Here is a 12769-nt window from a genome sequence, read left to right as displayed (position 1 = left end):
TCCCCGTGTCACAGTCATTAGTGTCCCCTCACCTCCCCGTGTCACAGTCATTAGTGTCCCCTCACCTCCCCGTGTCAGTCATTAGTGTCCCCTCACCTCCCCGTGTCACAGTCATTAGTGTCCCCTCACCTCCCCGTGTCACAGTCATTAGTGTCCCCTCATCTCCCCGTGTCACAGTCATTAGTGTCCCCTCATCTCCCCGTGTCACAGTCTTTGGTGTCCCCTCATCTCCCCGTGTCACAGTCATTGGTGTCCCCTCATCTCCCCGTGTCACAATCATTAGTGTCCCCTCATCTCCCCGTGTCACAATCATTAGTGTCCCCTCATCTCCCCGTGTCACAATCATTAGTGTCCCCTCATTTCCCCGTGTCACAATCATTAGTGTCCCCTCATTTCCCCGTGTCACAATCATTAGTGTCCCTTCATCTCCCTGTGTCACAATCATAAGTGTCCTGTCATTTCTCCCTGTATCACAGTCCTTAGTGTCCCCTCATCTCCCCGTGTCACAATCATTGGTGTCCCCTCATCTCCCTGTGTCAGTCATTAGTGTCCCCTCATCTCCCCGTGTCACAATCATTAGTGTCCCCTCATCTCCCTGTGTCACAATCATAAGTGTCCTGTCATTTCTCCCTGTATCACAGTCATTAGTTTCTCCACATCCCTCGTGTCACAATCATTACTGTCCCCTCATCTCCCCGTGTCACAATCATAAGTGTCCTGTCATTTCTCCCTGTATCACAGTCATTAGTGTCCCCTCATTTCTCTGTGTTACAATCATTAGTATCCCCTCATCTCACCCTGTGTGTAGCCAGTCATGTGTCCCCTCATCTCCCCGTGTCACAATCATTAGTGTCCCCCTCATCTCCCCATGTCACAATCATAAGTGTCCTGTCATTCCTCCCTGTATCAGTCATTAGTTTCCCCACATCCCTCGTGTAACAATCATTACTGTCCCCTCATTTCTCTGTGTTACAATCATTAGCATCCCCTCATCTCACCCTGTGTGTAGCCAGTCATGTGTCCCGTCATCTCTCCCTGTGTCAGTCATTAGTGTCCCCTCATCTCCCCGTGTCACAGTCATTAGTGTCCCCTCATCTCCCCGTGTCACAGTCATTAGTGTCCCCTCATCTCCCCGTGTCACAGTCATTAGTGTCCCCTCATCTCCCCGTGTCACAGTCATTAGTGTCCCCTAATCTCCCCGTGTCACAGTCATTAGTGTCCCCTAATCTCCCCGTGTCACAGTCATTAGTGTCCCCTAATCTCCCCGTGTCACAGTCATTAGTGTCCCCTAATCTCCCCGTGTCACAGTCATTAGTGTCCCCTAATCTCCCCTTGTCACAGTCATTAGTGTCCCCTCATCTCCCCGTGTCACAGTCATTAGTGTCCCCTCATCTCCCCGTGTCACAGTCATTAGTGTCCCCTCATCTCCCCGTGTCACAGTCATTAGTGTCCCCTCATCTCCCCGTGTCACAGTCATTAGTGTCCCCTAATCTCCCCGTGTCACAGTCATTAGTGTCCCCTAATCTCCCCGTGTCACAGTCATTAGTGTCCCCTAATCTCCCCGTGTCACAGTCATTAGTGTCCCCTAATCTCCCCGTGTCACAGTCATTAGTGTCCCCTAATCTCCCCGTGTCACAGTCATTAGTGTCCCCTAATCTCCCCTTGTCACAGTCATTAGTGTCCCCTAATCTCCCCGTGTCACAGTCATTAGTGTCCCCTAATCTCCCCGTGTCACAGTCATTAGTGTCCCCTAATCTCCCCGTGTCACAGACATTAGTGTCCCCTAATCTCCCCGTGTCACAGTCATTAGTGTCCCCTAATCTCCCCGTGTCACAGTCATTAGTGTCCCCTAATCTCCCCGTGTCACAGTCATTAGTGTCCCCTCATCTCCCCGTGTCACAGTCATTAGTGTCCCCTCATCTCCCCGTGTCACAGTCATTAGTATCCCCTCATCTCCCCGTGTCACAGTCATTAGTGTCCCCTCATCTCCCCGTGTCACAGTCATTAGTGTCCCCTCATCTCCCCGTGTCACAGTCATTAGTGTCCCCTCATCTCCCCGTGTCACAGTCATTAGTGTCCCCTCACCTCCCCGTGTCACAGTCATTAGTGTCCCCTCATCTCCCCGTGTCACAGTCATTAGTGTCCCCTCATCTCCCCGTGTCACAGTCATTGGTGTCCCCTCATCTCCCCGTGTCACAGTCATTGGTGTCCCCTCATCTCCCCGTGTCACAATCATTAGTGTCCCCTCATCTCCCCGTGTCACAATCATTAGTGTCCCCTCATCTCCCCGTGTCACAATCATTAGTGTCCCCTCATTTCCCCGTGTCACAATCATTAGTGTCCCCTCATTTCCCCGTGTCACAATCATTAGTGTCCCTTCATCTCCCTGTGTCACAATCATAAGTGTCCTGTCATTTCTCCCTGTATCACAGTCCTTAGTGTCCCCTCATCTCCCCGTGTCACAATCATTGGTGTCCCCTCATCTCCCTGTGTCAGTCATTAGTGTCCCCTCATCTCCCCGTGTCACAATCATTAGTGTCCCCTCATCTCCCTGTGTCACAATCATAAGTGTCCTGTCATTTCTCCCTGTATCACAGTCATTAGTTTCTCCACATCCCTCGTGTCACAATCATTACTGTCCCCTCATCTCCCCGTGTCACAATCATAAGTGTCCTGTCATTTCTCCCTGTATCACAGTCATTAGTGTCCCCTCATTTCTCTGTGTTACAATCATTAGTATCCCCTCATCTCACCCTGTGTGTAGCCAGTCATGTGTCCCCTCATCTCCCCGTGTCACAATCATTAGTGTCCCCCTCATCTCCCCATGTCACAGTCATTAGTGTCCCCTAATCTCCCCGTGTCACAGTCATTAGTGTCCCCTCATCTCCCCGTGTCACAGTCATTAGTGTCCCCTCATCTCCCCGTGTCACAGTCATTAGTGTCCCCTCATCTCCCCGTGTCACAGTCATTAGTGTCCCCTCATCTCCCCGTGTCACAGTCATTAGTGTCCCCTCATCTCCCCGTGTCACAGTCATTAGTGTCCCCTCATCTCCCCGTGTCAAAGTCATTAGTGTCCCCTCATCTCCCCGTGTCACAGTCATTAGTGTCCCATCACCTCCCCGTGTCACAGTCATTAGTGTCCCCTCACCTCCCCGTGTCACAGTCATTGGTGTCCCCCTCATCTCCCCGTGTCACAGTCATTGGTGTCCCCTCATCTCCCCGTGTCACAATCATTGGTGTCCCCTTATCTTCCCGTGTCACAATCATTACTGTCCCCTCATTTCTCCGTGTTACAATCATAAGTGTCCTGTCATTTCTCCCTGTATCACAGTCATTAGTGTCCCCTCATTTCTCTGTGTTACAATCATTAGTATCCCCTCATCTCACCCTGTGTGTAGCCAGTCATGTGTCCCCTCATCTCCCCGTGTCACAATCATTACTGTCCCCTCATCTCCCCGTGTCACAATCATAAGTGCCCTGTCATTCCTCCCTGTATCCGTCATTAGTTTCCCCACATCCCTCGTGTCACAAACATTAATGTCCCCTCATTTCTCCGTGTTACAATCATTAGTATCCCCTCATCTCACCCTGTGTCAGTCATTAGTGTCCCTTCATCTGGTGTCAGTCATTAAAGTGAACCTGTCGTCAACAAGAACTTTTTATATAATGAAGATAATACCATTATATGTACATTTGTAATATACAAAAAATATATGGTGTAACTCAACGACTCACACGATGAGGTAGAGTGACCCGAGGGTAACTGCTAGGCACTTATACCCAGAGTGCCTGTCTTAAAGGGGTACGCCGCTGCTCAGCGTTTGGAACAAAATGTTCCGAATGCTTAGCGCCGGGAGCTTGTGACGTCAAGGCCCCGCCCATCATGAAGTCACAGCCCGCCCCATCAATGCAAGTCTATGGGAGGGGGCGTGATAGCTGTCACGCCCCCTCCCATAGACTTGCATTGAGGGAGCAGGGTGTGACCCAATGCCGGCTCTAAGCATTCGGAACATTTTGTTCCAAACGCTGAGCAGCGGTGCACCCCTTTAGGGTATGTTCACACTATGGAATTGCCGCGGAATTTCCGGGCGCAATTCCACAGGCGCAATTCCGCGGTATGAACTTTAACATTAGTGTGAACGGGCTTCCGCGAGACCCGTTCACACTGCGGAATTTCCGCGGCGGACATTTCCGCCGCTGAAAGTGTTACGCGCAAAGAAAGAACGTGTTCATTCTTTGTGCGGAATCCGCAAGCGGACCATAGCCGTCAATGGTGACGGCTCAGTGCCCCGCGGCCCTAGTAGTGTGAACGCACCCTTAAAAGTGTAAAAGTGGTTAAAAAGGAAGGGAGTCCAGTCCTCAGGTGTTCTTCTATGGAATCAATAGAAAGCTGGGTGAGTGGAGAAAAGGAAGAAGAGGGGGGGGGGGGAGGAGGAGAAAGGTTTTAAAAAAAAAAAAAAAAAAAAAAAAAAAAAAAAAAAGGGGTCCGGGGGGGCTGAAGGGAAATTGAACAGGAACAAGAGAAGAGAGAGTGAAAAAAAAAAGTAGTATGATCAGACCGTATTGTGGAGTCTGTTTCTGACTGCCCAGCACTACGGTGGGGGATGCAACGCGGTGCGGTGGGCGGTTGCGGCGGGTCGGGCGGGGGGTCGGGGCAGTCGTGGTGCGGTGGGGGCGGTGGGGCATTATCGGCAAGGTAATTGCCGATACCGATAATGCCCAAAATCGTGATTATCGGCCGATCCCTAGTCCTGACACCCGATGCGATCGTCCATAACATAGCAGAGATGCGGCTCTGCACAGCGCTCACATCTCTGCACAGCGCTCACATCTCTGCACAGCGCTCACATCTCTGCACAGCGCTCACATCTCTGCACAGCGCTCACATCTCTGCACAGCGCTCACATCTCTGCACAGCGCTCACATCTCTGCACAGCGCTCACATCTCTGCACAGCGCTCACATCTCTGCACAGCGCTCACATCTCTGCACAGCGCTCACATCTCTGCACAGCGCTCACATCTCTGCACAGCGCTCACATCTCTGCACAGCGCTCACATCTCTGCACAGCGCTCACATCTCTGCACAGCGCTCACATCTCTGCACAGCGCTCACATCTCTGCACTATACTCCGGCCAGTGATGTGAATGATCACTCATTCATATTTCCCACCCAGAGTGGGTATTGACCGGATGGTTGCAGCCAATCACAGCTCTCTGCGGGAAACATGAATGGTGAGTGGCCGGCCGGAGTACAGAGCAGAGATATGAGCGCAGGAGAAAGCCTGATTTGAGGCTATACGCGTTTCAGGAGCTCCACTCCTTTCTTCAGTAGCTACTGCATCGGCACTCTCATCCCAAAATGTACGCTGCAACACGAGTAGGACATCGTTAAAGGGATACTCCGCTGCTTTGGAACAAACTGTTCCGACCGCTGGAGCCAGCGCCGGGAGCACGTGAAATTCGTATCCCTGCCCCCCTCAATGCAAGTCTAAGGGAGGGGGCATGACTTCAATAGACTTGCATTGAGGGGGCAGGGCGTGATGTCATGAGAGGGCGGGACTATGATTTCACAAGCTCCCGACTCCGGCATTCGGAACAGACGTCCTGCAGCTAGAAGCTCCAGAACAAACCATCAGACCAGGTGAGCGGAGCATAGTCCCCACTGTACTTGTTGTGTTCCTTCATAGGATTTGAGTCACTGGCCAGAGACCAACATCGACGATTTTCCCCTCAGCATTTCTTTTCACAGCAGCCCAGTGACAACAGTGCTCTGCCCGTCTTACATCACAGGACCATACAGTGCTCTGCCCGTCTTACATCACAGGACCATACAGTGCTCTGCCCGTCTTACATCACAGGACCATACAGTGCTCTGCTCGGCTCACCTCCGACACGCGGGGTCGGCACGGCTCACCTACGACACGCGGGGTCGGCACGGCTCACCTACGACACGCGGGGTCGGCACACCTCCCCTACGACACGTGGGGTCGGCACACCTCCCCTACGACACGCGGGGTCGGCACACCTCACCTATGACATGTGGGGTCGGCACACCTCACCTATGGCATGTGGGGTCGGCACACCTCACCTATGACATGTGGGGTCGGCACACCTCACCTATGACACGCGGGGTCGGCACACCTCACCTATGGCATGTGGGGTCGGGACACCTGACCTATGACACGTGGGGTCTGGACACTGATGCCCGGAGTACTATAGCAGGCTCAGGCTCCGTGTGGCAGTCTGGTATATGGCGCCTCCTGAGCTCTCTATAGTCGGCACATACCCCGTGTATCCCTGCACCTAACCGGCTACCGACTCACCCTTCCCGTTCCACACCGATCACATCCCGGTTCCACCGACTGAATACAGGACCACCGGAAGCGGAAGTCACTGCGGAGAGAGGGCGGAGCGTCTCCATGGTTACACACCCGCCTGTCATACAGTGTTTACATACAGCGGGTGTGGGGGGACCTGAGCTGAGCGCTGGAAATACACCCCTATACCTACAATATATATGTATACTGCCTGGTATTATACTATTTGTATACACAGCCAGCCAAGTACTATATATATAGATATATATATATTATATATGTACAGCACTGTGTTACATCTGTATACAGCTTGGTATGTATGTATGTATGGATGGATACAGCCTGGTATTATATATGTGTCTACACAGCCTGGTACTATATATGTATACAGCTTGGTATTATGTATGTATGTATGGATACAGCCTGGTATTATATATGCTATTTGAGTGTACAGTGCTGCGGAATCTGTGTGTGCTATATAAATAAAGAGTTATTATATTATTATGTATACAGCCTGGTATTATATATGTGCCTACACAGCCTGGTACTATATATGTATACAGCTTAGTACTATATATGTATATGCAGTCTGGTACTATATATGTATGTACACAGCCTGGTACTATATATGTATACAGCTTAGTACTATATATGTATCTACACAGCCTGGTACTATATATGTATACAGCCTGGTAATTTACTGCTCAAAAAAATAAAGGGAACACTAAGAGAACACATCCTAGATCTGAATGAATGAACTAATCGTATAAAATACTTTCGTCTTTACATTATCTTAAAATTATCATTGGAAATCAAATGTATCAACCCATGGAGGTCTGGATATGGAGTCACACTCAAAATCACAGTGGAAAACCCCACTACAGGCTGATCCAACTTTATGTAATGTCCTTAAAACAAGTCACAATGAGGCTCAGTAGTGTGTGCGGCCTCCACGTGCCCGTATGACCTCCCTACAATGCCTGGACATGATCCTGATGAGGTGGAGGATGGTCTCCTGAGGGATGTCCTCCCAGACCTGGACTAAAGCATCCGCCAACTCCTGGACAGTCTGTGGTGGATGGAGCGAGACATGATGTCCCAGATGTGCTCAATAGGATTCAGGTCTGGGGAACGGGTGGGCCAGTCCATAGCATCAATGCCTTCCTCTTACAGGAACTGCTGACACACTCCAGCCACATGAGGTCTAGCATTGTCTTGCATTGGAGGAACCCAGGGCCAACAGCACCAGCATATGGTCTCACAAGGGGTTTGAGGATCTCATCTCGGTACCTAATTGCAGTCAGGCTACCTCTGGCAAGCACATGGAGGGCTGTGCGGCCCCCCAAAGAAATGCCACCCCACACCATTACTGACCCACTGCCAAACCGGTCATGCTGGAGGATGTTGCATGCAGTAGAACGTTCTCCACGGCTTCTCCAGACTCTGCAATGTCTGTCACATGTGCTCAATGTGAACCCGCTTTCATCTGTAAAGAGCACAGGGCGCCAGTGGTGAATTTGCTAATCTTGGGTGTTCTGTGGCAAATGCCAAACTTCCTGCACGGTGTTTGGCTGTAAATAAAACCCCCACCTGTGGAAGTCGGGCCCTCATACCATCCTCATGGAGTCTGTTTTATGAACGTTTGAGTGGACACATGCACATTTGTGGCCTGCTGGAGGTAATTTTGCAGGGCTCTGGCAGTGCTCCTCCTGCTCCTCCTTGCACCAAGGTAGAGGTAGCAGTCCTGCTGCTGGGTTGTTGCCCTCCTGCAAGGAACAATATTTTATTCCTCCATATCGTTCTTGGGACGGGTGGCGGTAGGACATATATAACTAGAGGAAGCCCCCACCCTGGCGTCACGAAAATCAAGAGTTAATCCTATACCCAGCAACACTACATTGCAACACCCCTCTTCTCCCTTCATCCCTGAGCACCACATATGCACAGTCACAAAAGTTAATAACCAAATCACAATATAACATCAGTGACAAGGTTAGTACAGATATTATATATATAGTAGGTATATTACTCTGGAAGAGAGAACCTCACGACATCAAGAATGGACAACATCTCATTTCTGGATATATAAAATTGAAGTGGTTTGTAAACACTTTGCCCACTTCTAACTCACTACATACTTTACTTTGGTGAGTATTTACATAGACACAGTACAAGATATATATATATATATATATATATATATATATATATATATATATATATAAATAATCTTAGGTGTATATACCCTTTTGTATTATTTTTTATTTAAATAAGTAATGTTTAGCATATTAGAATAAACACATTAGGTTGTCACCGTCTCTTTGTCTTTAGACATCCTGTGATGGGATACCATGCACTTCTATTCAGAGAGAGAGAGTATGCTGCTCAACCTCTTCACCTTATCATGTCTTCATATTGAGGTGACACGAGGTGCATTCCTTTCTCTGTACTCAGAGAAGGACACAGTGTGGAAGAAACACATGTGAACATAGGAGCACATTAAAACGGCCACTACGATTTAAACAGAGACAGATTTGATCACACTTCATTTTCATTCATTTTGTTTATTTTGACTCAATGAAAGGCCTGAGAATCATAATCATGTACCCTTAATTTAGTATACCAATCATGTGCCCTTAATTTAGTATACCAATCATGTACCCTTAATTACGTATCCCAAATATGTACTCTTAATTTTGTATACCAATCATATATTCTTAATTTTGTATACCAATTATATATTTCTTATTTTCTATGCCACTCACGTACACCTAGGGGTCCCCCGACACACTTATCTGCTGGCTATATGCATCGCTGTATAGTGTACTGGGGCCCAGACACCTGTCCCGGAGTCCCAGCTCAGAACAGTAACTTGAGTTTTCAGCTTGGTAGGAGGTATACAATGTATTCCAGCAAGGAAAGAGTTAAGGTGCTCCTTAATTCTTTGGGGGCATACAGTAAACTAGCGATGTACATACATTGCTGTTTTATTGTCCTCCCTCGCTGAACACTGTGCCGGCCCAGCGGCAAAGGAATTAACTAGCAATGCTGAGTTAACTCATTTGGCCCTATATAGTATACAATCATCTATATAGATGGCTGTATCCTGTATACAGTCAGGAGCCTGACACTGCTGATTCCTGTCTGTTCTTCTTCCTTCTGAAGCGGCCTCTAGTGATATCATGGTTATTAGCGGCAGGACTGCAGAAGAATACGATATATAACAGAGAGGAACCCAGATGGGGTAAGTGATGATGTGTTCACATACAGCTGTATACATACAGTATACAACCAGTATACAGTGGTCCCTCAACATACGATGGTAATCCGTTCCAAATGGACCATCGTTTGTTGAAACCATCGCATGTTGAGGGATCCGTGCAGTGTAAAGTATAGGACAGTGGTCTACAACCTGCGGACCTCCAGATGTTGCAAAACTACAACACCCAGCATGCCCGGACAGCCGTTGGCTGTCCGGGCATGCTGGGTGTTGTAGTTTTGCAACATCTGGAGGTCCACAGGTTGTAGACCACTGTTAGAGGAAGTTGTACTCACCTGTCCCCGCCGCTCCACCAAGGGGATCCTGAAGAGGATGCGCCGGAGCCCCGAGGACAGGTAAGAGACATCACCGGAGCTCACGGGGCACCGTAAACGGCTATCCGGTGGCAGCTGAAGCAGTCTGCGCTGCCGGATAGCCGTTTATGCGATGGCCCCGACATACAAAAGCATCGTATGTTGATGCTGCCTTCAACATGCGATGGCCTCTGAGAGTGATCGTATGTTGAAATTATCGTATGTCGGGGCCATTGTAGGTCGGGGGGGTCACTGTATAACAGAGAGGAACCCAGATGGGGTAAGTGATGATGTGTTCACATACAGCTGTATATATACAGTATACAACCAGTATACAGTGGTCCCTCAACATACGATGGTAATCCGTTCCAAATGGACCATCGTTTGTTGAAACCATCACATGTTGAGGGATCCGTGCAGTGTAAAGTATAGGACAGTGGTCTACAACCTGCGGACCTCCAGATGTTGCAAAACTACAACACCCAGCATGCCCGGACAGCCGTTGGCTGTCCGGGCATGTTGGGTGTTGTAGTTTTACAACATCTGGAGGTCCGCAGGTTGTAGACCACTGTTAGAGGAAGTTGTACTCACCTGTCCCCGCTGCTCCGGAACGTCACCACTGCCCGGGATGTTGCCGCGTCCCCGAGGTGTCCCCAACGCTCCACCAAGGCCTCTGCTTCCCCGTCATCCACGCTGTCCGTTGCCTCCATCACGTCGCTACGCACGCCACTTCTATTGGATGACGGGACGGCGTGCGCAGCGACTTGATGATGTCGATGGAGAGCGCCGGCGATGGAGGGGATCCTGAAGAGGACGCGCCGGAGCCCCGAGGACAGGTAAGTGATTGTCACCGGAGCTCACGGGGCACCGTAAACGGCTATCCGGCGGCAGCTGAAGCAGTCAGCGCCGCCGGATAACCGTTTATGTGATGGCCCCGACATACAAAAGCATCGTATGTTGATGCTGCCTTCAACATGCGATGGCCTCTGAGAGGCCATCGCATGTTGAAATTATCGTATGTCGGTGCCATTGTAGGTCGTGGGGTCACTGTATAACAGAGAGGAACCCAGATGGGGTAAGTGATGCTGAGTTCACATACAGCTGTATACATACAGTATACAACCATCTATATAGATGCTTGTATACAGTCATGAGCCAGGCAGTTAACTGTTACTGTTCTTGTCTGTTCTTATTTCTTCTGAAGCCATTCTTCTTGTGATATCATGGTTATTAGCGTCAGGACTGCAGAAGAATACAGTATATAACAGACAGGAACCCAGATGGGGTAAGTATCTACGTTTTTTTTAGATATGTGTATGCAGTGAAGTATGTCAGATTTGGTGGACTACATCGATGACCAGCAGTTTTTCTTTAAAAAAAAAAAAAAGAAAGGTTAATGAGGGTTGTGTGGGGTGTTTCTTTGTAATTTGTTTTGTATTTTGTACCAAGCAGCAGATTTTACCATAGATAACGCTTGGCAACATGTTATATTGGGTAAAATCTTTATCCTCACCATCCCCGGGGACATTTTTTCCCCCTGGGATGGTGAGTACATGAAGTTATAAAGTTTCCCCCATCGCACCGTAAGTAGTCCCCTGGGCAGGGAGCTATACTTACCAGGTCGCCCCTCGGCGTGACTGATGGCCCGAGTCACCATTCTGCTCCATCTGCTTAGGCAGCAGAGTGATTACGCGAGCCATCAATCACGCCGAGGGGAGGGGGGGGGGGGGGGGGGGGGAAGTTCACTACTGCCGGAGCGACAGGACCTGGTAAGTAGCACAGCATTGATCAGCGTAATTACTACAGGCTGCCTGCACTATTGGAGCACTGATTGGACAGAGAGGAGGCTCCGCCTTTTTCTCAGTTGATCGGGACCCCGCAATTTCATTCCGCACGAAAAATAAATTAAAATGAAAATTCCAATTGGTGGTTGTAGTCCAAAAAAAAAAATAAAAAAAAAATAAAAACAGTTTCCTTCTATATTCCATGCGGAAAATCTGCGCAGAATTCCGCATTAATTCTGCACTATTTTTGAGCAAATTTCACACACACACACAAAAAAAAACTAAGTTCCGTGGCAGAATTTTTACGTGAGGATTTCTCTCCTATTCCTCAGTGTGAACGCACCCTAACACTCAGGGGGCTCCCCATCAATCATCAGACTTGTGGTGGAATGGAACCCAAAGGCCAAAAGCCAAAGGCTGTCCGGGCATGCTGGGAGTTGTAGTTTGGCCACAGCTGGAGGCACTCTGGTTGGGAAACACTGGTATAAGGAGTCCAGATACAATTCTATACATTACTAATTGTATAATATTCCTGTTATCAGGCTGCAGAGCTGACAGCTTCGCATGTGGAGGAGGTTTGTCCCTCCTCAGACGCCGTAACAGCTGACAAGCCACGCTGCTCCTGCACATGGTGCTACAGGAAGAGCTGGGGGCACAACTGCTGTGTGTGACTGGAGCCATCAGGAGCTATGGGGGGACAGAGGAAGAACAGGAGGAGGAGAGGAAGGACTGGAGGTGAGGACTGATCCACAACTACAACTCCCAGCATGCTGATCTGTTATCACAACAGCTGGAGAGCCACAGGTTTCAGACCACTCTTCTGCAGAATGCACAGGCTTCAGACCACTCTTCTGCAGAATGCACACACACATGTAGCAGAGCTGAGTTTGTTGTGTGGCAGTGGTCACGTGTGCTTATTTTCTGCATTGTATGAAAAGTTTACCTGCACTTTGAGAGAACTTTTAACATGTCAGAAGTTTTGATCCATGAGGGTCCTGGTGCTGAAGTCCCCCCATGATCACCAAAACAAAAGGGAGGAGGCGCTCAGCAAAATCTGTGTCCCCCCTCACTAGATGAAGATGGGCGCAGCGCTG

General features: G+C 49.2%; 2 protein-coding genes across 3 annotated transcripts in view; one reads left to right on the top strand and one right to left on the bottom strand.

Annotated features, from left to right (window-relative positions):
* Positions 1-12769, bottom strand: part of MINDY3 (MINDY lysine 48 deubiquitinase 3) — a 201816-nt gene that overhangs the window by 125713 nt on the left and 63334 nt on the right. Inside the window, exon 1 of one of the 2 annotated variants that reach the window (XM_056519089.1) lies at positions 6325-6442. The exons of the other annotated variant lie outside the window; for it this stretch is intronic. The gene's annotated coding sequence lies outside the window, so the exon portion shown is untranslated. Of the gene's footprint in view, positions 1-6324; positions 6443-12769 lie in introns of those variants that run through there. 2 annotated transcript variants of the gene reach the window in all.
* The window catches only part of LOC130272994 (uncharacterized), a 443176-nt gene continuing 442679 nt past the window's right edge, over positions 12273-12769 (top strand). Inside the window, exon 1 of the mRNA XM_056519091.1 lies at positions 12273-12410. Coding sequence (XP_056375066.1) covers positions 12365-12410 — 46 coding nt within the window. The 5' untranslated portion in view covers positions 12273-12364. The remainder of the gene's footprint in view (positions 12411-12769) is intronic.

The sequence above is a fragment of the Hyla sarda genome, chromosome 5 (assembly GCF_029499605.1).
Source record: "Hyla sarda isolate aHylSar1 chromosome 5, aHylSar1.hap1, whole genome shotgun sequence".
In the NCBI taxonomy this organism is placed as follows: domain Eukaryota; kingdom Metazoa; phylum Chordata; class Amphibia; order Anura; family Hylidae; genus Hyla; species Hyla sarda.
The sequence above is the reverse complement of the archived record's forward strand: the minus strand, read 5'-3'. Positions and strand labels throughout refer to the sequence as shown.